At 43.6% G+C, this 26855-nt stretch overlaps 1 protein-coding gene across 7 annotated transcripts; it reads left to right on the forward strand.

Annotated features, from left to right (window-relative positions):
- Window positions 1-261: 261 nt before the first annotated feature.
- LOC143819124 (uncharacterized) lies at window positions 262-26192 on the forward strand. Of its 7 annotated transcripts, XR_013224818.1 has the most exons (5): window positions 262-717; window positions 4562-4712; window positions 8337-8428; window positions 9130-9241; window positions 10672-10791. XR_013224818.1 is itself a non-coding variant. In XM_077300303.1 (4 exons), the coding sequence occupies exons 1-3, from the start codon at window positions 2775-2777 to the stop codon at window positions 9215-9217; spliced, it is 630 nt and encodes a 209-aa protein (XP_077156418.1). In that variant the 5' UTR covers window positions 2701-2774; the 3' UTR covers window positions 9218-9241; window positions 24352-26192. The 7 variants fall into 7 exon arrangements, 3 of the variants coding, with proteins under 3 accessions (XP_077156418.1, XP_077156417.1, XP_077156419.1); XR_013224815.1 differs by having other exon boundaries at window positions 272-717; window positions 8337-9241; XR_013224817.1 differs by lacking the exon at window positions 262-717 and adding an exon at window positions 2481-2538 and having other exon boundaries at window positions 8337-9241.
- Window positions 26193-26855: the final 663 nt, after the last annotated feature.

A 26855-nucleotide genomic window follows, 5' to 3' on the forward strand; every position in this document is an offset into this window, starting at 1 on the left:
GCATGCTTGGATGGCGGCCCACCATTTGCCAGCAGCGCGCTGACATTTTGGAAATGACTAAGCTCCGGCTGGGGAGAGCTTAGCCGGTTGGTGGAAGGACTCGGTGAAAACCTCCCCCCCTCCACGCACGCACACCCAAACGTTTACTCAGAAGTAAGGTTCACGGTGCCTCCCGAGGCTTCCTTCCGAGTAAACAGGCTTTTGGACGTGCAGAGGAAAGGCTTGCCGGCAAAGGGGTTCCGCGATGCGTAGAGCGCCAGGGGTAGCAGCAACAGAGTGTTTACTATTGGCTCAGCCGGCCGAATACGGTGACTTCAGGCTCCTTTACACAGAGGAGTTGTGCTTATGGCAACCGAACAGCAGCGCTTGGTGGTGAGCCGCTGGCTCGCTACCTGGCGTCTTCTCGTGCATCGATGCTGCCCTTCCTCCTCTGAGCAGCAGACCGTGGTGGGTGGGGGGAGAGCGGTGCTCTCCTCTCTCTGGCGCCGGAAAGGACAGCGGGGCCCGGGGCGCCGTCTCAAGTGCACGCGTGGCCCCCGCCTCCCCTCCCCTGCTGTCCCCGCAGGCCAGACCTCCGCATTTCGAGAGGTGGCCTCGGAGAGGGAAGCCGCCATCGGTATAGGAGGGAAGAGGAGGAGGGCGAACCAGACGCCTGGGCGCCTTAAGGACGGCAGGTCGCACACCACGGCGTTGAGTGGCTCGCCTCGGGGGCAAGGGGTAGGAGGATGCGGGGCGCTATGGGTTGTCACCCGACTGTAGGGTGGGGGGTCGGTGCGCTCACACGCGCTTCTCTCTTTCAAACCGATGCCTATGGTCTTCAAAAATGGCTACTGCCAGAATAAACCGTGCAATGAAGTGGATCGCTACAGGATTACTCAGGAGTAATCGGCTTGTAAATGGCAGCTTCGCTGGATGGTCTCCTCATGCTGGCCAGGCAGCTCGCTGTGTAAACGTACATCGGTGTGTGTGTATCCGGAGGAAGGGGAGGGGGGGAATTACGAGCTCGACAAAACCGTTTCACCCCATTTAAGTGAACAGGAGAAAGTCCCCAAACGTTTATAAGCGAATGCGCTCTAGTTTTCGGGGCTGTAGGCATACACCCTGGAGGGATGTATGTTGCTCCTCGATCCGTTAAGCCTTGGCATGACGCCCAGTCTCCAAAGAGACGATGGGGTATGTGTGTGTGTGTGTGGGGGGGGGGGCTGAGTGTCGCTCGCTCGTGCGACTGTGCTGTGAGTGTCTTTTAAGATTTCCCGAGGGGAGATTTATAGATCAATTGCAAGATTTTGAGCAGATCCCCAAATCAGTGCCCCCCCCCTCTCCCGCGCACACCGTTCTCCTTTAGCAGCGCTTCCCTTCCGCCGCCGCCTGTGGAGGGAGAACGGGCTGCCCTTTAGGTGCAGCCGCGCTTTGCAAAGCAGTCCTCGCTGGCGGGGGCTCCGCGCTGCCGGCCTCCCATTTCCAAGCACCAGCACCCTTTCCCGTCCGTCTCCTGCTCGCAGCTCGCTGCCGCTCGGCTGCTGCTGTCACACGAACAGAGCCCGGCTCCAAGCGGTCGAAATCCGCGGCTGCCAGCTAAAAGAGACCGGGGCGGGGGAGGGGGCAATGTTCGGCTGGGCAGGCAGCGATGGCCCGAGAGAAACGCGCCGCGGCGGCACAAGCTGCTGGTTGCGAAGGGGCGGGAGAGCTGAGCAGCGCCGCGAAAGGGGACCTGTGGCTCCCTCTGGATGTGACACTGCCCGACCCCGCCCCCCGGATCGCCCAAGTCCTGTCGCCTGGTCTTGGCTGCCTTGCCTGCTCGACGTGCGCGACGCAGAAACGAGAGCCCTCCATGCCCACCGCTTGGCCGACGTGGGGCGGGGGAGGGAGGGAGAAGGGCGGATGGAACTCAGCGCTTTCCATCGACCTGATCGAGCTTTCTCCGAGATGTAACACGAAGGGCTGCACGGGTTGCCTTTTGGAGAATCCCCTTTTGGGAGAGAACTTTTCAAGCCAAACGTAGTCAAGTTTCCACCGATGGGGGGGGGGGGTGTCCTTCACAGAGGAAGAGGGGGGGTGCCGGCAAGGATGGGCGGGAAGGATGTGCGGGTGGGGTGGCGGAGACAGGGGAGCAGGGAACGCACAGTGCCAAGCCAGCCGGGGACGGGGGGCAGGGGCCAGTTGAGGATGCCCTGACCTATCCTTGTTAGTATCGTCCGCCCTTCTTTGGGGGGCTGGAATGTGCCTGGCGGGGTTGGAGGCGGGCGGGCTGGGGACCGGGTAGCCCCAAGTGTGTGTGTGTGTTTGTGTGTGGGGGGGGTGCCCCTCGGCCATTGGTCCACCAGGGCTGGTCCCGGTGGCCTTAACAGCCAATCAGCCTGTGCCGGCAGTGAGTGTTCCAGCGTAACATTTTCTCCAGCCGGAGCCCGCTGGCTTGGAGCGCTCGGCTTTGGCAAATGTAAGCCGCAGGCTCCTCCTAGCGACCAGAGTGCGTCTTGGCAGGAGACGGGAGGCTTCGCGAGAGGCGATGAGAGAGCGTGCCCGCGCGCGTGTGTCTGTGTGAGTGTGTGCCGCCTCCTCCTCGTCTCCCCCCTCCCCGAACGGGCTCCTTTTGGAGCAGCGGCTGCCGAATGCCTCCCGCTCTCCACGGCTCGGTCTGGACGGCCCGCGCGTCCTCAGTGCCGGCGCCGCCCTTGTGTAAGCGCCGCAGCGCCCGCAGTCGTGCATTTCTCGAAGTGCCGGCCCCAGGGAAGGCGCCGCCTGTGGCTCACTTGGGCGCGCCGCAAAGCCGCTTCATGCGCGCGAGTGTGTGTGTGGGGTGGGGGGCGCTGCCCAATCCCCCTTGGCTTTCCCTCTCCGGCCACGAGGCTTCTGCCTGCCGCAAGCCGTCCCCGCCGTTTGGACGAGGAAGGGACTCGCGGGCACGAGGGGCCCGGCTGCTGCCGCCGCCGCTGCCACATTGGCGAGGCCGTGCCCCCCGTGGGAAAGGACCGCGCTTTCCTCTCGACGGCAGCTGCCCTTGCAGCCGGTCGCCAGTTGGTCTCCGCCGTCAGGCGCCGCGCCGCAGGAGGGTGGCCGGGCAAAGGCCGCCTCCGCCTCTCGGGCGCCAAAGGTGCGACTTCGTTGGGGGCGAGCAGACTGCGATGCCGCGGCGTGCCTTTTGGCTGCCCTTTGCTTCCAGGAAAGGTTTGGCCTCCTCTTTGGCGGCGCCCCCCCCCCCCGACTTCTCAGACCATAAAATAAATCGGGAGCGAGCAAGTGGGCTCTCTTGGCTCCCCTACCCTTTGGGAAGAGGAAGGCGGGGGGGGGGGCGTTTGTTAACATCTGGATAAATGAGTGCTTGTTGTGATTTAACAGGACTTGAAAGCAATCTGTTTCTAAATCCTCTTCATATTGTGGCAAGCTTGGAGCTTGGCAAGAGGCTCCCCCCTCCTCAAGTAATTGAAGGAAAGGGGGAAATCCAGATGGGCTAATAAAAAGGCATCCTCAAAAGTAAAAAGATGGTCCAGCTAAGATAATTAACCAGTAAACAAGGAGGAACAAGAGACAAGAGGAACAAAAGCATCTCTTAGGGAAATCTCTGCACAGGGAAAAATGAGGGACACTATGAAAATCACATCAACAGGAAAAGTGACTTGGCTGGCTAGGTGGCTCTACCATCTATCTTCGTGGTCAGTAAACACAAAAAAAAAAAATCCCCAAAATACCCCCTCTCACAATCACTTATCACCTATATTTATTAAACTTGGAGATTTCTGTAGGGAGAAAGATATCCTGAAACTCATGCTAGCTTTTCCTAGTCCTTAGAAATGACATTCAAACTAAACCACCCTGGTTAGTGACCAAGTTCAGAGGCATTTGAAAGCTTGCTCTCTTGGACATTTTAGTACTTTGTAACACTATTGCTAATTCACTGCCGCTTTTAGATATTTTCTGTGGCCCAGTAGAGCTGAGGGGAAGTGTTGTCTGCATGGAAAGATACTCTGTGTGCAATGGAAGCCTGAGGAGAGTTCACATGATCCTTCTCAGCCCATTGCTCTGTCAGCCATCCACAAGGCTGTGACTTTCCCCCTGCAAATGACAGGGCTTGGCTGATGAGAGCGAGTTTCTCCCTCACCTTTGGGCAACACATTATGCAGTTTGGCTTCTGTTCACTATTTATGTAATGTACCACCTGTGGTTAACATTCCAGTTTATCTTTCAGAGGAGTGTGGTTAAAAAATAAAAGAAGTTCTTTAATCTGCCTCAGAAAGGACTTGGGTGTTCCATGCAGGTTTAGAGACAGATCATAATTAGTGTTTACATATCTAGGGAAAGCAGCCCCTATCTCCTTTGGTGCAATATGGCCTCACATCTTCATCGCACCTGGTGTGGTCCTTCCTAATTAATCCAGGAGAATAGTTCCTGTTCTCTCTTTACAGTTATGGTGGCTGCAGAGTTAAAGTGGAATCCATATTTCAAAGCTGATTGCCTTCAATAGAAAGTAGGGTGTTTGGTCCAGGAAGAAGTGTTGGTGCTTCGAAATGTACTCGGGCTGTACTGGTTGGTCCTGATTAAGTTGTTTTGCATTGTTTTCCTCTAGGAATCAACGGGACTCTCGGCCATTTCAGTCGGCCCAGGCAGAAGAGGATCCTGAACTCATTGTTGATGTGGCACCTTGGGTTTGTTGACCTTTTCCTTCTGCTTGTACTTGCGCTTACATTGAGGAAGGAGCACCAGAGGCTTCACTGCAGGTGCACTTTTGATTTGGGTCAGTCTATGCTGGCTCATAGGTGATGCTGGTGAAGACTGAAAAGGCCACCACTCTCAAACTATCGTTTGTATCATGCCACAGTAACTTAAATACAGGGTGTTTCAAGGGAGACATGCCTGGCGTATTCCGTCACAGATTATCTTGTTGAATAATGAAGCAGTCAGCAGTCATTTCTGAACCCACCTCATAAACTGATAGACCCCAGACTGTGGATGTGCATGTCAAAAGCATCCACATGAATGATTCATGTGGAGATAAAATGATGGGGAAGGAGCCACATGTTGGTTTCTGCATTAGACATCACCTGTTACAGCTACAACACCTGGCTCTGAAATCCTTACATCTGCCTGGGTGTATTTTGACCCTCCTCCCCCAGAGTCAGCTTGGTGTAGTGGTTAAGAGTAGTGACCTCTAATCTGGAGAACTAGGCTTGATTCCTGGCTCCTCCATATGCAGCCAGATGGGTGACCTTGGGCCTGTCACAGGTCTCTCAGAGCTCTTAGCCCCACCTACCTCACAGGATGTCTGTCGAGAAAAGAGGAAGGGTAGGTGATTAAACTACTTTGAATCTCCTTTGGATAGTGAAAAGCAGGGTACAAAAACACAGCTCTCCTTTTGGCATCCAGACAGAAGTGTGGGAAACCATTCTTACAAAGGATATACGAGCATCCCCTGCACTGGCCCACTGGACTGCCACATGAAGAGGTGGAGAAACAGGTGGAGATACTTGGGGCCTTGTGGCCTGTAGGGGTAGCCTCGGCTGGACCAGGAAAAAATGCTATTCATGGGGAGCTCAGCAACTTTGTGTCTCCAAAGTTCTCAACAGATAGCTAATTCAGTGGCAGCATTATTGCAGTCCCCCACCTCTTCCTCTCTCCATCTTTGGACATTTTTAAACAGATGAGCGGATGAGCGATAGGGTTGTAAGTGTCCCGCAAAGGGCAGGAGGTTGGACTAGATGACCCAGAGGTCCCTTCCAACTCTATGATTCTATGATTCTATATATGTTGGAGTCCAGCAAATAAAATAACTGCAATGCAATGGCTAGGCGGTAATGATTGTAAAAAGTTGTTACTAAAAATGCTATAGGGGCAAAAAGGCAGCGATTCCATGTTTTCCATGGACACTTGAGGAATGATATCCTCCTGCTTCTTGCAACTACATGTGCATTTTTGTGGAAAGAGTGTGGTTGATGCTTTATGCATAGTGCCAGCTGGACTCAGATTCTGCAGAAGGGGAAATAAGTTTAAAATAATTGATTAAAATTATTCTTTTATTATTATTTATATTATTATTATGTTTAACTTATATACCACCCTTCCATACTGGCTCAGAATGGTGTACATCATCAACAAAAATAACAAGCTACAAGGTTTTCTAGTATCCAAGTCTAGGACTCACTGTGCAAACCTAAGCAGAGCTGCATCCTTCAAAGATAGGCCTCTTGTGGAACAGCTTTTCATTGTGTCCAAGTGACAAAGAAGACAGGTCTCAATAGATGGTTGCTAATATGCCTAAGTAAAGCATCATGACAGAAGAACTCTTTAACCACTAAGGGCACCCTCGTTTCTTCTCTCTATTTGTCCACACTCCCTGAGGGCACTTCATTCTCATATAGTCTCAGTTGTCAGACAGGGCTGGGCAGTATTTTGTTAAACTCTAAATAGTGAATTAAAAGCACCGATGATCTGAAGCAGCCCCCTAATGCAAAATGACAAATTGCACTTAGGCAATACATGAACAAGAAGATGATTTATGGATTTTCATGATGGTCTGAGCAAATGAAGGCAATATGAATTATACATCCTAACGCACACTATATCATTTTCTAATAATACCGTTGCCGCCGTGATGCCATACATGGCTCTCTTCAAAAGGACATATCGATTAATCAGAAGGCCAGGCATAGTTTTACACCAGATGTGCTTCCCTCCTCTCTTCTTTATATATATATATATATATATATATATATATATATATATATATATATATATATATATATATATATATATATATATATATATATATATATATATATATATATATATATATATATATATATATATATATATGTATATGCCAGCACCAGATAAGGTTTTCCATTTTATTGTATTTATTTCTTCATTTTTGAAGCAAGTGATGAAAATCGACCCCACTGCCACAGTCCCCATCAGCTCTTCCATATGTCATCGTTTTAGGCAGCAATTACTTTGGCAAATGAAGACTAATCTTTTCTGAAACTGCCTTGTGCTCCATGCTGCCACTTAGAAATGCAAATAAACGGTTCCAGGCTAGTAAATCCACCTTTCAGATCGAAATAGAAAATTAGCAACAGATTCCTCCCACTTCTGGAAAGTGCCTTATTCTTGATCATCATTTGTCTTCTTTTCTCCCAGAAAATGTTTTCTTCACCCCTGAATCGCAAATGATTTTGGGTTGAGGTCAGGAAAAGATGCTTTCAGCACTGCATGAATCAACCATGGATTTCTTCTGAAAGTATGCCAGAGGGGCCTTGGTGGGTCATACCTGCATCTTATTTCCCACCTGTGCCCCTGCATCTTATTTCACACAGTGGTCAACTAGTTATCCTGGAGAACCAACAAAGACAGCATAAAGGCCAAGGCATTATCTGATATTGCTTCCTGTTACTGGTAACATAAGGCTACCTAGCTCTGGACATGGTGGTTCCATTTAGCCATTTTAGCTAGTAGACACTGATAGATCTGCCTAATCCCTTTTAAAGCCATTTATGGTCATAACTATCTCTGGCAGTGAATTTTACATCTTACTTTGTTGTTAAGTGAAGAAATTCTTCCTTTCCTTGGTCCTGAATTACTGTACACAAATTTCATTGGGTACCCATGAGGAGCTGTATTATGGAAACGGAAGGGTGAAATCTCCCTATGTACTTTTCCCACCCCATATGTAGATTCATAAGCTTCTACCATATAAGCCTTTATAAACCTCTATCCCCTCTTTTCCTATGCAATATGAAGAGCACAACAGCTAATAATATTATTTTTTGCATGTCTGATAAAACTTCTGTCTGCCCCTCTTCCATAACCACATAGTGATGCTTCTCATGAACTCACAGTGGGGACCATTACATTTTGCTGTACACTATAGCATTACAGCAGAAAATGGGTTTAACAGTTTTAAAAATTTATAGCTATACAATAGGTTAAAACAAAGTTTAAAATTAAACCGCATGTCAACAAAAGATAAAAGATCCTCCTGTAAGTCACCTTTTAGAGATCCTTAACTGAGACTTTCGAATACTATATACTTGGGAGCAGCATTTAGCAACTTGTGTAACAGTTGGGGCTTTACTTTTCCATAGGATAATTTTTTCCTCTTCTGCACAACTGAGAATACTTTCAAGTTGAGGTAGAATTTGCCTTGTTCTGGCAGCTTTATAGACAGGGCACCTGAGGATCATATGTTCAAGGTACTCTATCTCCCCGGACTTGCAAGGGCAAAGTCTTTCTGTTCTTGGTGCTTTCTTATAATCTCCCTTCAAGACAGTACCCAAAGTTTGAAATTCCCTGGTACTCCTCGCGCCCAGCCTCAACCCAATGCCTGGTGAAAGAGCTCTGTTTTGCAGGCCCTGCGGAACCTCAAGAGCTCTGACAGGGCTGACTCTTACACAGAATGAAGAACAGAAATCAGCCTGAATACCCTGCATTGTATAAATTTGTAAGTATTCAAAGGATAATGTAGTCTTCCATGTCCTATTTTTTTTTATTTTTAAGGGACCAGGTATACCCATGCAATTACTTAGATCACATTAATCCAATTTATTAGAGAGAGAACAAATTTCACTCCACACCCCCTCCCCCCAAAACACACAAAATAACTCTTTGGAAGTGTGATGGATATTCATGTGGAAGCTGTCATTTTTACGACTCAAAATAAAGCCTGTCATGCAAACTGGATTTGAAACTTTTTAGGGTAAGAAAATGGTTGTGAACTGGCTATAAATTGTTACTGTTTTCATCAAATAAAATTCTCTTAAAAGCAGGGCTTATAATAAACTGTCTCCCTGCCATGGGAAAATCTAATTTGTATTCAGTAATCTATATTGTAATCCCAGTTAAGACAAGGCAATAGTAATTTTTACTAGTATTAGTTAAAGGGCTGAAATCCCAACATTCCTAAGAGACAAACAGATTGAAGCTTCACCAAATCTCTTTAAATAGATTTTGTTTAAATGGAGAGGGAAAAAACCAGATAGGATATTACACCTGTGCATCCACTGAATGATAGATGTTTCTCTGAAGATTTCTTTTCAAGAAGTGGGGTTTGTGGCAAGTTGAAACAAATTGTATTCAGATTGTATTGTACCTCTGTGTTATGTCTAGCATATTTTATTTATGGTTTCTACTTTTTTCTGGTAGGGTAACTGTTGTAGCTGAACAGACAAGAATAGCAGGAGAAAACTATAATGTGTGTGGACACAGTGGTGGAGAAAGCTTCATTTGTTGAATTTTCGCATCCCAGGCAGATCAGGTGATCAAAATATGCTCAAAATGGCCTCAAGGAGGTAAAACTGGCCTTAGTAAGGGTATTTTTGGCTCTGGCCAGCTGGGGCAGCATGGGCCATTGAGGGAGGAGGCCAGGCCACCACCATGCTGCCCAAGGTGACTAGGGCAGCTCATGGGGTGGTACCACAGCCAGGCGAGCCAGTGCTGCCCCACCCAAGGCCTCGGAAGATCAGAAGCCAGGTGGGTCAGCGCCACAGCAAAGGTGAGGAGAGGGGGGGGAGGGAGCAAGGTGTCTGGGTGGGGTGACAGGGGAAGCAGCAGGGATTCTGGGTGGTTGGGGAGGGGGAAACAGCAGGGAGTCTGGGGTCGGAGTGGGAGACATTGGAGCCTGGCTGTGGGGAGGAGAAGGAACCCAGAGTCTGGGTGGTGGGGAGGTGAGAGGGAGCAAAGAGTCTGGGGGGGGGAGGTGGAAGGAGCAGGGAATATAGGTGGGGGGAGGAAGGAGGGACTCTGGGTGTCTATCTGAGAAAGGAGGAGGGACCAGGGAAGAGGTAAGGTAAGTGAGAGGTATGGGTGGCAAGGGTGGAGGGGGAATGGCGGGGTAGGAATTTGCATGTGTGTGTGTCTGTGTGTGTGTCTGAGAGGTGGAGGGAACAGAGAGGAAGTCAGGCTAGTAAGAGGGTAGTGGCGAATGGGAGGGAAGGAGTTTGTGTGTGTATATCTGAGAGGGGGAGAGGGGACCAAGGAGCCTTTGAGCAGGTATGTATTCCACATACCTGTGAGAATCTGGCTGTCACTGCTTTATTGATTTAAATGTTTATGGTATGTTTAATTTACCTGTATTTTAACATTGATGTGAGCTGCCCGGGGAAGGGCAAAATATAAGTAGAATTATAAATAAATAACATTTAACAGGCAGTAGTAGGCTATCTTCAGCTTGGTGTGGATGATTATTTTTCTGTAATTCTCATGGTCCAGCTATGAGTTTCACATTTAAAAAGCAAGAATCTCTTAGCAGTTGAGGCATTACCAATTTGTGTGATTTTGAGTCTGCTGAAGAACATAGCGTTTTGCTGGATGACACCAAGGTCTACCTAGTCCAGCATTATCTGCATGAATCCCAACAACCAAGCTGTTTAGAAATTCACTGAAAATTGCCTCAATATAGTTTTTACGTAAAGCTACAAGAATCCTGCTAGGAAAAAAATAGTAGAAGCCTACTACATCTATTTCAGATCTGACAATGAGTATCACTTGTACATATTGTAATGTCTCCAAAGAGTCAATTTGCATGATTACTTTATGAGGCTATTTCTCAATCTCAAGCAATTTTCCAGTTCCCTGAGATTTAGTGTGGTCACAGAAAATTAGGTTCCTGAACCCGCTTTCAGCCATTTGCCATGAGCAGAATCTTTCAATGCAGACCTGTTGATGTCCTTCTCTCTTTCATTTCAGGATGAAGACCTCCACTTAATTCTACTAAGTATTTCTGGAGGTGGCTTTTCACTCTCAGTTTAACATGTCAATGCCTATATGTGGAAGTGATCACATTTTCAGGCAAAGCTTTGGGGTTTTTTGCAAGTTAAAGTTCTTATCCATGTAGCAGCTATTTTCCCTGACTCTGTTCCCATGATAGCCATTTCTTTCTCCTGCTACCAAGGGGCTTTTTTTGTTGTTTTGTTTTAAAGTGTCCATTGAATATTCTTATAATGTTATAATGGCCCAACATTGAAGTATTTCAGCAGTGACTCATGGCAAAAATCCTATGCGGAAATGGCCCATGCCTAGTGGTACTCACATTGCATAATGAGACAATATGTCCACATTCCTGTCTCATCCTATATCTTTATATCTGTATACCACTAGCAGTTTAGTAATAATTGTAGCAGCATTTTCTAGTTGAGAAGTGATTACCATTTAATTCAATAATTTAATCCAGTTATTCAGTTTCTAAGGTGCTACGTAACAGCAAGGTTTCAAGACACATTCTTATTGAACAACCATCTTGAATAGCACACATGATACCAGTTTTGCTGGGAAATTCTGTGATAGGTTTAGTTTCTCCATTAAAATTGCATGTGGTCTTCTAACAGTTCTAAGAGAAATCTCAAGGGTGTCATTCCTCAGCTCAATTTTAATTATCTAGGCTTACAAAACGAACAAACAAACACCCTGGTCCTGTTTGGAGAGGATTAATAACTGTTCTTAGTGCAGGAAAGATTACCAGAATCAATGATGTGATTAGGATTGTAAATAAGAAGAACAAGCTGTTGCCATTTTTTTTAAGTTGCCTTCTTGTCTAAAGGCAAGATCTGTGCTTTGCTGATGAACCCTTAAGCTTTATTTCAGACAAAGCATATTAAACAAGATATGTTCTAAAAGTCCTTTTTTTAAAAAAAGGTTAGTTGTGTGGGAAAGGGGACGTAAATTGCCCTTATGCCACTTCTTTTCCTGAAGTCTCCTTTCTCGCTTAAAGCTAAATTTTATGTGAAGCTCCCTGATCTTTTAGAGAAACGATTTTAAAATTTCATGCAATACAGCTGCTGGAGCAGTGATCCAAAACAGGAAGCCTGATGAACATGGCATTCTTAATCCCTTCCACTCATGCCCCATTTCTGCTCTAAGACACTTGAGATATATTTTGTCCCTGCTGGAAAAAAATGTACAGGAATCTTTAAATTTCCTATAGGGTGAATGAAATTTTTTTCCATCAGCAATAATGGGTACCTTTTTGTTGGTTGTTTAAAGATGTTGATGAGACCAGAAAGTAAACTGAGACTATGTGCACATTAGTCAGAAATCAGCTCCAATGTGGAACTCTCCCTTTGAGTAAACATGTTGGATGTCACTGCACAACTCTTCAGTCAGCCAGTAGTAACCACTGTACTTTTAAGTTGTATGCCCCATTTCTTTTCTGTGATTCCTCAAGGTTTCCATGGTTATCAGCTGCCTTTCTATGGATCTGTATATGAAATGGGGACATTATTGTGGCTTCTAAGAACAGCTTCCTTTATTGGTCAACTGGCTGCTTGGCTTGTGGGTTTATGATTGCTTGCCCTGCCTTTAGGGTTCCGTGCAGTCCTGCAAGTATTTCCCAGTGACAACTTGGCCTATGAAGAGTTTCTTGTGTGCCTGCGGTAATTAAATTCAAGAAAATAGCTGCTGAATATTCTGAATCATAAACCTTGGCCCAGGTACAACATTGGGGACTTGGGTTTCCCGTTACGGGTTGGGAAATTCGTGGAGATTTAGGGTGGAGCCTGTGGAAAGCAAGATCTGGGGAGGGGAGGGACCTCAGTGAGAGATAATACCATAGAGTCCGTTCTCCATAGTCATTTTCTCTAGGCAAAACTGAACTCTGTTGTCTGGAGACGAATTGTAATTCTAGGAGATCTGAAGGCTCTACCTGAAGGTTGGCAACCCTGTTGCAAAGTCAGGTGATGCTTATAGGATATATGTGCCTGAGCATCCTGTGACCCAAACAGAAAAACCTGCTAGGTCCAAATAACATTGGGTGATTAAGACTTCTGCTGCTTTTTCTGCCCATCTACCCCTTCAGAAACAAGCAGACTGTCAGTGGGAAAAGGGACAAAATGTTCATTTCATACTGCAGCCTGACTAGTTAGGGATGAAACTGGGTTAATAGTGCAAGTATTTATCTGGAGGATGATGTGGGTATATGAATATCAGTGCCTGTATGTGCATTCTTGCCCATATATCTTGGGAGTGGGGGTCATGCGAGAATATTCTAGGATATATGCTTCAATATGAATAAGAATGACAGAACGGGGTTATGGCTTTGTTATGCCAAATGACAGTTTTACAATACCTGATGACAAGGTGACAAAGGATTCCCAAAGTGAAACTTTCACATTGTTTGAGTGCCTCGCTTGAATTTGGCATGTATAAGAATGTCAGTGATGGTATTTTGGTTAGCACCAAGATTCACGCACTTAAGAAACTGTGATTAAAAGTTACTATTCATATCTCTCCTCTCATTCTCTATACATAGGTAAAACGAGTACAAAATGGTTATATTGAAGTGTCACCCCAAACAATCTCCCTTTTGGTGATCATCATATGTTTTCCTGTGCTTTTTTAATATAAGTGGGAAGAAGAAGAAGAGGGTACAAGGAGGAAATATAATCTTACCCATCAGTTTTATTTACATAAATAGGAAAAAAAAGGGATTCAACTTTGAAATAAAGGAATCAAGCTTATATATAGAACAGCCTAATAAATTGGAATCCCCCCATATGACCCTTGCCTGCCAATTCGGTAAATGGGCTGTTAATGCCAATGTTAGACCCATTAATTGCAATCCATTTGCATTTAAAACATATTTTAAAAAGCAGGTTACTACAAACATCTTTGTATCCTACTTGAACCTTTGCAGTCTCAGCACATGTTATCGCTTGTTTCTTAATACCTAACAAAGTTGATAATGTGTCAGACCTGGCTCCTGTCTTGGCAAGGGTGTGGCAAAGGAAAGGCAGCAGACAGAGCAGGTTTTGATTCTCAGCTCAGTGAGCTAATTGGGTCGGCAGGCTGATCTTTGGCCTGGGATCCTCAAATGTTCTGAGGCACATCCCCGAGAAGTGTTTAGATCAGCCCTAGATGAAGTGCTAATTGCCACCAGTGATGTAATTAGTAGAAGATGAGTGGGAGGGCTGCTTGGCAGGAAGGGAGTGCAGAGCTCCAGTTGCCTCAATCAACAGCAGTTCATACTGCTCTGTGCTCAGCTAGACCATCTGCCGCTGTGGGTTTCTCAAGGAGGCCGCAGAGCAAGTCCCTGTATCCGCAGGCATCAGGCTCCTGCTGCTGGTGTTCCTGCAGCATTATGAGGCTCCATCCATCCAGGCCAATGATATAATTCACTGCATCTACAGTAAACACTGAAGACCAGTCGGTGCTGGCACAGAACAGGCCTTGTAGCTCTGTTGTTGCCTATTTAGGTTTGCTGATAGGGATGCCTATTTCTTCCACCTTCAGTGAACACCCCAATTCTCTAAGTACAGTGCTACCTGTGCTGAGAGGAAGCAGGTATACCAGCAGTTCCCTCCTATTGCTGTTCCACCTGTCTGATCTGAGGTGACCTGTGACATAACTTGTGTGAACCAGAAGGAGCAACAGCCAAGTTTACAATAACAGTGATCAGTAAGCAGATGTGTTTGCTTGAAGAGAGGTCATAAACGGCAGGGATGTGAACACGTTTGTTCCTTTTTCATGAATGGGCCATATGAACTTAAATATTAATTTAAAGGATTAAGAATGTCACAAGTGGGGTCTCACAAGAAACGTAGGAGCAGCTATTCCATTTCCTCCCACCTTTGCTTCCTCCTCTGTGTGCCTTCTTCTCTCATACTCTTACTCCCTGCTGCTACCTCACTCTGCTGCTACACCCTCATCACACTCTGGCTTCCTGGCTGCTTCCTGGCTACAAGGACAGCAGCAACTCTCCAGGAATCACAATGGGTCTTCAAGCTACAGAGATAAGTTCCCCTTAGAGTTGCCAGCCACAGGTTGGGAAGTTCCTGAAGATTGGGGAGTGGAGTCTTGGGAGGATGAGGTTTGGGGACGGAAGCGACCCAGCTGGTTGTAATGTCATATAGTTCATCTTCCAAAGCAGACATAGTCTCCAGGGGGACTAATCTCATTTGGAGAGCAGCAGTAATTTCAGGTGATCTCCATCTCCCACCTGGAGGTTGGCAATCCTAGTTCCTCTGGAGGAAATGGTTGCTTTGGACGGTGGAGTCTATGGAATTATAAGACTTTGAAGTCTCTCCCCTCATATCTCCCCCCAGGTCTTGCCTCATTTCTAGGAATTTCCTAACCTCTTTCCCACAATATTGATATCTTCTCCCTTCCTCAGTCTCCCTTCAGTCATTTGTCAATCTACATTTTATTTTCCTCCCATCCTCAGTTGTATTTATTCTTTATTTATTGCATTTATATCCCCTCTCTGCTGGGGAAGGCACTGGCAAACCACCCCATATTGAGTCTGCCATGAAAACGCTGGAGGGCGTCACCCCAAGGGTCAGACATGACTCGGTGCTTGCACAGGGGATACCTTTACCTTTACCTTTTATCCCCTCTCTGTATACCACAGAGACCAGAGCAGCTTACATTATTGTCTTTTCTGTTTCATCCACCCAACAACCCTGTGAGGTGGGTTAGGCTGAAAGTTCAAAATCACCCACTGAGATTTCCACAAGAAGATGGGGATTTGAACATATGTCCCATAGACCCTACTCTGAAGCTCTAAACACTATATCTCACTGGCTTTCATAGAATGGCTCTGTTGAACAGTAGCAAGCAGCCAGGCATAGCTTAGGTATGCAAGCTGGGTTTTATGAAGGCACTCAGAGGTTGCTTCCAGGCTTAGGGTGCTCATTCTTCAGGTAGCACTTAGAAATATCCCAGAATTACAACTGAACTCCATACAAGGAGATCTTTGACTTCCCAAACCATGCCCCCCTCAGACTCTACTCAAAAATTTCCAGGAATTTTCCAACCTGGATCTAGCGATCCTTAGCCAGGCCTGACCCCAAAGGATTCTCCCTCAAAAGCCAAAATAGGGTTCCCCCTGCCTTTTTGCTTACAGAAATTGAAGCCTGGAATAGTGGTTACCTAGCAACGATCACTTTAGACTATTGATTAAATCTACAGGCACTCCTTTTACCATTTTTGGCTTTTTTAAGCTGCCCAATATTTTTTTTTAATTATTTCACATTTTCTTGCAACCTTTCAGGTTTATATTCTGACTATAAGCTAGAAACTAAATAAAGATATCCCTTCTCACGCTCCCTTTTCCTTAATATCACATTTTCCCGTTTCCTTTAAGTTTCGTTCTTAACAATATATTTTTTACTGGAGTATTAAAAGTGTTATATTTTAAATCACTGAGAAACTGCTGGACAAAAACAACTCTTGGGATTCCTCTTGCATTACACTCTGCTCCCCTAACTAGCAAGCAAAAACTTTACTGTTAATTCTAATTTTGGAACAGGGGGGGGGCATCAAAGATATGGGGTGGCACAGAACAAACAAGATAAATGAAAATTATATCAGATTATTACAGCACCAGTATTTTAAACAGAAAAGAGACTACCTGGCTGCTGTTGTAGAATTATGACTCACAAGAGTCAGGTCTCTTATCCTTACTAATCTTGCCTGGCAGAGAAAGAGAAAGAGCAAACAAGATCTGACAATGAGACATGAACGATGTGTAGTATTTTGTCTTTTTAAGTGTGTTTGTTCAGCAAGCTAATCAGGTGCTCCAACGCAAGAAATGGTCCTACAGGACTCTATAATACTGAAACGGGAAAGAAAAGGATTATGATTTCATATTTCAGTTCCTTTTCCAGCCCCAGTACTGGAACAACTAGGCTACATTGTAAAATAAATGTTTAAAATAAATCTCTGAACACTTTCCAAGGAGCTGTGGAGATAGATATATATATTTAACCAATTAAAAAGCAGGCATTATGGGTTCCATTCTTTCCCCAAGGGATGTATCCAGAATTGTTTTCAGATAGCTTGAACAGAATTGTTTCCCTTCATTCACTATTATTGGAGGAGTTAATGTGACTGCTCTAGAGTGGATCCAAATCAATAGAAAGCTCCCATTCACATCAATGGGCTTTTGATCAGCCTCTCATTCTTCCGCAAACTGCTGAGCGTAACTGAACTAGACTTGCCTGGTGCTGACTATGCAGGGTGTTTGTTCTTGCTAAATGGGAAGAAGGTGGAGACTTCCTAACAGATTGTCTCGTTGGAAGTTTTCTTTTTCTTCATTGTTATTCTCTTTCCCTTGCAGCTGTTTATAGAAAGAAGATATAAAATGATGTTAAAGTAAATTCTGTAAAAAAGAAAAAATTAAATGTGCTTCTTTTTTAAGGTTCCTAAAGCCTGCGACTGGAAGATAGATGGTTTGGATTTTTTAAAATTACTTTCTTAATGAAAGACAATCTGCCAAGGTTTCTGCTGTAGTCAATATCAGATTTTCTTCTGGGATTGGGAAATTATAGGAGAGTGGATGGAAGACCAGAAGCCAGTCATAAACTGGGATTTCACATATGGGTCACATGTGTTAAGCCATCTGACTATTAGCATCCAACAGTTTCTCTTTTTAACTTCACAAATTGCTAGTCTTTGCAAGCTGTTTTCTAATAGCTGAACAATTAAGAGCACATGTTGTGCTATTGATTGGGTACTCTGGCATTAAGCTGGGAGCATGGGAGTCCCCCTCTAGTGACCTTTTCCCTGGAGGGTCTTCAGTTTGAAGTCTGGAAGCAGGTCAAATTTACTTCACAGAGGGTGCCAATAATTAGCAGACCCCTTCTGTTATGTGGGCCCCCAATGACACGTGGGGGACCACTAGGGTATTAACAAGTGGGTGTTTGGAACCGCGAGGTTGAAAAATGTAGTTCCATCTAATAATTTTCAAAAGCTACTGTACTAAAGCTATAATTCTAAATATTCCTACTGGGGAGTAAATCCCATTGAAGTCAAGAGGACTTTAAATATCCTTAGGGTTAAATTGCCCTTTGTTACAAAACAGCAGATTTTCTGTTTAGCTCTAATATCATTTCCACAACCATTATCACCGCAGAAAGGTTATTTTTGCATTAGCAGTTGGAAGTAATATTTGACCTTATTAGGTCCACCCAACACTTAATATAGAGCCATGTTCCCCATAACTATTCCATTCTGTCCTTTCCCACAGGCATTATCAGAAATAAGTTTCATTAATTTCAGCTGGCTTTAATGAAAGTGTGCTTAGGAGCCCAGCACACCAGCCCTTTATTTATTATTGTATCTCTTCTAGCTATCAGCAAAACTAAGTACCTGTTTCCATCTTCCTTGTGCCCATGGAGCACTTTCTTCCCAGCCTCCTGCTGCCAAGGCTGGTGCTGGCTTTGGAAAGAAGAGGGTGCAGCCATCTTCATGCACAAGTATCCAGTTGACACAGACCCCCTTGGTAAAGATCTGACAGGACCCCCCCCCCCTTCATCAGCATCCTCCTTTGTTTATTCATCCCTTTTCTTTTAACTTTCACATTCATGCACAGAAAGGATAGGGCTTTTTAAAATACAAAAATAACCAGCTTAATTCATTACAGCCACTGTATCATTTTTGACCAAGGAAGCTTAAACTCCCACTGGGTCATATTCTGCTTGCCAGTGGCAAGCAGAAGGTGGGTTTTTGATAGTTTTGCTGTTCACAAATAGCTTGAGCCTGCCAGGAAGCTTACTTTGTACACCTTCAAGCTGTAATATACAGTGCAATAGGCAGCATTACCCACACATCCAGTTCTCACAGACTCCAATGTCAGTTTCCCTGTCTTTGCTGGATATCACTGGATATCGCTCTGCTACCAGCTGTTTAAATGGTCAACAAATCACACAGTCTGGGTGGCATAGCAGTAAAGAACAGCAAACACTGATGTGGAGGATTTGATTCGCCACTCTTCCGCATGATATACAAGTTTCACTCACACCTCTACCACACAAAGTGACTGTTGTGTGGAGAGAAAGCAAAGGTGATTGTAAGAGTAGAGAAAAATAGGGTATAAAACCCAACTCTTCTTCAAAAAATTACATGTTTTAAGAATTGATTTTTGGTGTTTGCTTGATTCTGTAATTATATTATTTCACACTATAATTTAAGCACGTTGTAGCTGATACAACAGGTGCTAGTGGGAGGGGATAGCAAAGAGAGAAGAAGGTAGAAAGGAAGAGAGTAAATAAGATAGAGCTTGGCATTGGGAAGAGTAAGGGGAGGGGTTGTCCAGTCTGTAAGGGCATGAGGTTGAATATGTGTGTTGTGGTAAGGGGTGTGTGTGTGGTGGTGTGGTGGCAAATGAGGCCATGTGTGTGGAGAGATGGGTGTCAAGAACCTGTGGTGTGGAATGTTCGTTGAGTGTGGGAGAGGACTGACCTTTGGGAATTGTGGCATAGTGGTTACAGATGAGCTTTCCAGAGCCATGTCTTCAGATATGTGAAGGGAAAATCAGACTGGAGATTCTTCTTGGGGGGAGATTACATGTCAACCAATTCCCCCCAGTTCTGCGTCATTTCCCTTCTTGTGTGAATTAGGCCACATTCACCAAAATGCCCCTCTGCCCTAATGGGGTAGTCATAGTACACAGGTGTCCACCCTGTTCCTTCTGTCTCCATTTTTTTACTGTTTGATATAATGTTATGTGCCCACATGCTTTTTTCACTGTTGCCCCTTAGAAGAAGAAGAGCTGGATTTTTGTACCCTGCTGTTTACTACCCAAAGGAGTCTCAAAGCGGTTTACAAACAACTTTTCCCTTCATCTCCCCACAATAGACAACCTGAGAGGGCTGTGGGGCTGTGAGAGGTCTGAGAGAACTGGGAATGAGCTACAGTGACTCAGCAGGCCTCAGATGTCTCAAAGCAGTTTCCAGTTGCCTTCCCTTTCTCTCCCCATAACAGACACCCTGTGAGCGAGGTGGAGCTGAAAGCTCTGTGTGAACTGGGAATGGTCCACAGTCACCCAGCAGGCCTCAGGTGTCTCTAAGCAGTTCACTTCCTTTCCCCATAATAGGCACCCTGTGATGGAGGTGGGGTTGAGAGCTCTGAAAGAACTGGGAATGGTCCACAGTCACCCAGCAGGCCTCAGGTATCTCTAAGCAGTTTAAAATCACCTTTCCTTCTTTTCCCCATAACAGACACCCTGTGAGGGAGGTGGGGCTGAGAACTCTGAGTGAACTAGGAATGGTCTACAGTCACCCAGCAGGCCTCAGGTGTCTCTAAGCAGTTTAAAGTCACCTTCCCTTCCTCTCCCCATAATAGGCACCCTGTGAGGGAGGCTACTAAGGAAGGTGGCAAGCATAGGGGCTGGCCATACCCTGATTGGCCTGTATTCAAGTGCAGACAGCCCGGACACACTCCTCCAACAGGGGCGTTTTACAAATATAAAGAGGAACCATGGATAAGGATGTTTATTGTGTCATTAAGGGAGTTGCCTCCCCCCAGTACTTAATGGGGAGGGGAAACCCCTGATTACCCATGTACCTTGGAGAGAACCAATCCACAAAATCCACTTCAAGGCAAAAATAAATAAAACTTCACCACCACAACTTCTGCCCAGCCATGAAGTGATCTGAGACTTGCTTGAGTGAGATAGTGGTGAGATCTGAGGGATGGTTCATGAGTGACTGTTTCTTTCTCCATGAACATGTTCCCTTGTGAAATTTGTGGCACTTCTTATTCCTGACTGGATCCTTAATCTTGTTTGGTTGGGAGAAAGGGTTTTAATCGGTGCTTTTGTCTTAGCAGCTGGGAAGGATTGCTAATTCATAATCTTTTATTTTCTAGGATTGTAATTGTACAATTACTAATTGGCAATCATGAAAAATAAAGGGGAAAAAACAGGAATGAGCCCTTTGGCTGCAAAGCAGAAAACTGTAATTAAAGCTGCCTTCCCTCTAACTAACACATTCAAGAACTGATCCAGGAATGTCAGCTACTGTGATTGATCAGGTAGTAATTAATTATGCTGAGCAACAGAAGCAACAGAAAAGGAAAGAAAAACATTTAAAGGGACAGTAGCTAATGGAAATCTCTGTAGTGTTATGTCAGTTTACATCTGTATGGTTACCACTAGAATTCCCTTTTAATTTGATACAGAAAGCACTGCACTATAGACTGACAACACTATTACTTGGATTCCAACCCCCTCCCACATACACACACACACCCAAGAGTGATGAAACAACTTTAAACTTTTGGTATTGAAGCAACTCTAGTTCACCATCACTGATAAACATACAGGATAGCACCGGATAGCACCTTCACAGTACAACATTGACATGATATAATAACAAAAAGAAGGCAGGCAGACACATGAAGAAGATAGACAAGAGCTTTGCTGTTGTTCATTCACTATTGGGGTATCTACATAATTGCTACTGTGCTTGACACTGCAAAAAACAAAACATGTTGGTCTTTCAAAAATTAAAGTATGAAACAGTTATATCACTCAGTACCATTAATGTCAATGAGCCTGAATCTGCTATGTTATTACCTATGGTTACAACATTAAATTCATTCATTCTCATACTCATTATATCAGTTAGTGGCTAATTGGGAGGAGAATCATATTTTCTTATGAGAATGTTGCACTTCTGAGTTCTAGGGAAATGTGATATCCATGAAATGGAGGTGCAAGCCTAAAAAGAGATCAGAGGATTTCTGCAACGACCAAGAACATTGTGGATGCTCTTAATTAATTACTGAATGGAGAAGAATCTTATAGATGGTCATTTTGATACAAATGTGGTTCGATCATGAACTTTGGTACAGAATTCCTAGGAAAGGTTCAATCCTAGTTTCAGTAGTTGAAACTACCTATCAAACCTTCATTTTTCTCCCTCTTATCACCTTCTTCCATAAGATGTTAAAGTAAATACAAAATGTCCTTCCTGCAAACCAGGCTATCCAGAAGGAAGTCAGACTTGGGAGTAAAAGCACTTTAAACTTACCACACTCTGTGGGAATAACAACTGTATCAGAGACAAACCAAGCCACTACTTCTATCTGGCTTTGAGACCATTATTTAGGACCTATCCGTCTTTATTGGAATATGTTTAGTGCAAATGATCAGGTTTCTTTCAGCACTCAAATCTTTAAAAGTATGTATGTATGTATGTATGTATGTATGTATGTATGTATGTATGTATGTATGTATGTATGTATGTATGTATGTATGTATGTATTTATTTATTTATTTATTTAAAGGCAGCAGCCAGGGAGGAGGACAAGGAGAAACTGCGGCTTGGTACTGACTGATTCATGGACTGGGACCGGTTCTCGGATGCGGGGTTGGGGATCACTGCTTTAGTCCATCATAATCTGATTTAGAGAGTGGGATTTCTCAGGTAAATGCTCCTTCAATATTCATCCACTCTGGCTAGAACTTCTCTTTTTTATTTGGAAATATTTTCAGTGCCCTGGACCTTCTTATCATCATCAGTCAATGAGGTTGCATACTGGTTACTTCACCTCTTCCATCATTTCTCTGAATCTGGAAACCAAAAAAGACCTTTTGTTTCTATGACAGAAAGCTTGCCCAATAATTGAGGCCAGAAGCTGTCCCCAAGAGTACATGTGCTTGAGCTCTGGAGTGCTCTGTCCTTGACGCTTATCCTGGGAAGTGGTTTCTTGCCATGCTTTTCTCTTCCCAGTCATGCTTTTGCATTGTAATGATTGCTTGGAGAAATGTGCTCTGACCTGCTTAGTAAAACATCTGTCTGACAAGGAGCAAGAGAACCAAAATGCATGCTTCTTTGAGTTTACTGACTGCTCAGGTCACTGGAAACCCTGGTACGGAACTGGAACTGTATCTGAAACCCTCATGGATAGGTAGCTGGGGGCTCAGTTTCATCCTCTCTCTTTGGCTTCTCCCCCCCCCCCTTTCTTGAGTGGTACACATATTGATGTATTTATATTTATTTATTCTTTGGACTTTTGTTCTGTCCTTTCTCAGCCAACTCAGGCTCTATGAAGATTTTAAATATTTGTATCTTAACATGGGCACTGTATGGTTGATATTGTCATGACTGCTGAAATTTTTCTAATTATTCCCTTTAAAACACTTGGCTTTGATTTTACCTTGTCCAAGATTTTCAGTGGTTCTTCCAGTCTTGTTCAAGGAGCTTTGTCAATCTGTCAGTTACCCATTTTTGTTTGTTTGTTTGATTTCTTACCTGCCGCTCTCAGAAATGACTTGTGGCAGGTTACAATAAAATAAAACCCTAATACATAAAAACATAAAACCCCATAAGGACCAAATAACAACGTGCTCAGCTGATGAGAAAAAATGTTAAGAACCCTCCTTAACCTCCCATGTCCCCCCTCCATCAGCGCCTCAGGATCCCGATTCTCAGGGATGCTGATAGTTCTTGGTTGTGGAGGGGCCCCTGAGATCTCCCACACCTCAATCATCTGTATGTATCATTGTCCAGGTTGAGTGTATTCTTTTTAATGGGTGTAAAACTTAAGCTAGTAGTTCTCATCCTTATGTTCAAGCTCTTGCCTGTATATACTTAGGCCAAACTGGAAAGTAGGCCAAATTCACATGGACATGGCTGGTCCTCTGATAACAAGGTAACAACACTAGCCACATGTGTGTATGAGTGTTCAGTTTTGGGTTTCATTGGTCTGTCCTAGAATGTTAAATAGCTCAGTTTTACTGAAACATTTTAATATGCATGATGGATTTAATATTTGCTTGGAATGAAATTATGAAACCCAACTGATTATGCTCTGCAGATTCTTCAGCATATAGAAATCAATTCATTCCAATAATTTGTTAGAATTAATGAATAAAATTGATTTTTAAATGATCATTTAATAATGTTTAACTCAGCTTTCATAATTCAAAGAGAGCTTCTGCAATGACATTTAGTGATGGAATTAATTTAATTCACTATGCGTGATGACTTTGCATGTTCCAAACCCAAATTAAGGTCAAAATGTTGTGGGTCCTTCTCAATAAACTCAATTGAAAAAAGTGACAGTGGAACAAGAACATATGAATGGAAACTGCATAGCTTCAGTGTACTTCAGTAAAGCTTATATAAGACACCTTCCAACTGGATTGTATCTTAAAAGATCCTGTGTGTGTGTGTGTGTGTGTGTTCAAGGCAAAATTTGAAAGAGATTGTATCTTTTATTCACCCTTATCCTTTCATTTTATATCATTCTGACCTTAATGTATAAATGCAAATTTTACTTACAATGATGGTGACAATGGTAATAATTTGTCTGGAATATTAGGGAAAGTGCAAAAAATTATTCAAACAGCACACAGAAGAAATAAACATTAATATTTGCAAATGTGTAAGATAGTCTTGCTATTTGTTACACATAAAAGTGACATAATACAGTAGGCCAGATTATTTAAGCTACTCATATATTTCAGTGATTCTCCTTAGAAGTGGGGACCTCTCCTGATTTACCACCAGTCAGCAAAATGTGACTGTATCTGTAGTGTTTTCCAGTCGATCTGAAACAGTTTTTGCACAGCAAGAATTCAGTCAAGACCTTCCACCTGCTGCATTCTTAAATTACACAGTTTGATAAATGTTTTCTTTTTATTAGGAGCTCTAAGAAAAACAACCACAGTGAAAAGCAAGATTCAACATAGTGCTCACAGATCTTCTCTGAGAACTTGTGGCATGTCAGAATGGGGACTGAATTTTAAAAATGACTACAGTGTCTACAGAACTTTGAATAAATACATGCTACTGATCTTGCATGAGAAATCTGCAGGATTATGTGTTCTAGTGTGTGTGTGTGTGTGTGTAATAGATAGGTTTTCCTGAATTTTGTATTTGCATCATGAAACATCTCAAATGATCATGCACAAACTTACATGTCCTTGTATCTTTCGATACAAGAAGATTTCACAAGTGCTCTCTGTAAAAGTCAGGACAAGCTGCTTTTGACAATCTCTGAACTCCTTCCCAGCTGATCTAGCAAACAGAAATGGCCATTGTGTACTCTTATCAAAATTCAGGGATGAACTGATCAAGTTTTAATGGTGTTAGATACAGACACATTTAAAAAATAATAATTGTTTTCAGTTCTCCTTGAGAAAATGTCATGATCATTTTCAATTTCTCTTTTGTAAATTTATGAAATTCATAGAAATTTTGCTTTGCTACAATTTCTTTCCAGTTCTGTAAAGCACAAATTATATATAAATATAAACAATTGACATTTGAACAAATTTGAAGTAATGACATACTTGTATTTTAGTGTGACAGGTAGACTAGTGAACATTACCCTAGGTATAATAACCTCCTCTTGTGACAGGAACATTGTAGTTTATGCAGAAGAACATACAAGTAAATGGTAAACATCCTGAAGCAATGGTGTGTGTGCGGGGGGGGGGATCACTTTTATAAACCAGCTCCTTATAGTTGACTGATCCAAGGTGAATGACTGACATCACTGAACTCTAAGGGCCCATGCTGCTTAGCCCAATGCTGACAGTGAAGGATGAGGGACATATATGACCCTTGGGGCAAGCATGAAGTTGCCCATTGAAAATTATGAGACATTTTATTTCTTGAGCAATGTCATTGTAATCATTCCCATATGAGAGTCAGGGGAAGATTTCTTAATTAGGTTTTGCTTCTCTAGGTTAGCTTTCAATAGCCATTAATATTTCTAAAAGAAAAAAAAAAACATATGCCCCGGGGGACACTAGAAGCATGAAAAAACATGCAGGTAGCATATACTGACACATCAATACACTCATTGTCTTAAGTTGGTTATGTAGACTTTAACCTACATTTTTGTTAGAATATTCAAGATCTGTAGTGTGCTTGATTCAAAAGCATATGAAGAATAATCCTACCCGGAGGGGGGGGGGAGAAAAACTGGAGGAGATGTGTATTTGACATAGTTAGCATTGGAACGTCCTGGTGATTTTCAAATAATCCCCTCCAGTGTTCTGATTTGGAGCCTTCCTGCTGCATTGAACATGCTTCCTCCCTGCTTGCCTCCAAAATGAACAGGCAGACTGAATGGAGACAACAGCAGAGTTAGACAGGTAGGAATTTCTCTCGCCTCTTTCTGTAAGTTTATTTTTATTTTCAATCAAACTGTTTTATTCTTTTAAGCAGCTTGGTGCTGCATAATCTTTCCAGACCGAAGCTCTGCCAACAATTTTCAAGTTCTTTTGAAAAATGTTTTTGCACTTCTGTAATAGATAACGCTTTCCTGAGAATTTTCTTCATCGTAAGCATTCTTGTAACTGTCACCTTGACTGCCGGAGCCTGGTATGAGTTAGTGATGAAGGTGGAAGTTAAATGGTACCTAAATGATTTTCAAGTATCTTTGTTTTACCAGTTTTTTACATATAATTTTCGTGATTGACTATATTATGCCTGGATTCAGAATTCATTTGAATACTGCATGTCTTTTTTGGGGGCGGGGGGGGATCTTGGATAATCTGTACATGTATCACCATATGTCTATTTATATACATATAACCTACTGTGGCTGTTATATAATTATATGAATAAGCAGAAAAGCAATCGATTTTGGAATCAAGTCAGCCACATGTTAAGATGTATGTTTATATTCTAAAATTAAAAGCTTGAGCCTGATCAGGGGCTGATTCTAACTGTAATAATTCTTACCTGTGGAAACAGAAAACCCTTTCCTTTTCTTAATACTTAAGGAAGGAATAAAAGTAAACAAACAAACAAACACCAGCACTACAAGCCGGTTTGATTCCCCACTCCTCCTTCATATGCAGCACTGATGAAGCTGTTCTGACCAAGCAGTGATATCAAGGCTCTCTCAGCCTCACCTCCCTCACAGGGTGTCTGTTGTGGGGAGAAAAAAGGGAAGGCGACTGTAAGCCACTTTGAGAATCCTGGTAGAGAAAAGTGGCATATAAGAACCTCCTCCTCCTCCTCTTCTTCAAATTATTTTCATCTTAGTGACTGATTATGCATTACAGTGGCTGTGCTGGGATGCTGACAGTTCCTTATGGTGGGGCAGCATGTTCTGCCACTTCCAAAGTACTCACAAGGGATGGAATCCCTCAGCGCATGGGGACTGCCCTGGTGTTGTGTGTGTTCATGCAA

This window comes from Paroedura picta, chromosome 10, assembly GCF_049243985.1.
Source record: "Paroedura picta isolate Pp20150507F chromosome 10, Ppicta_v3.0, whole genome shotgun sequence".
NCBI lineage: Eukaryota > Metazoa > Chordata > Lepidosauria > Squamata > Gekkonidae > Paroedura > Paroedura picta.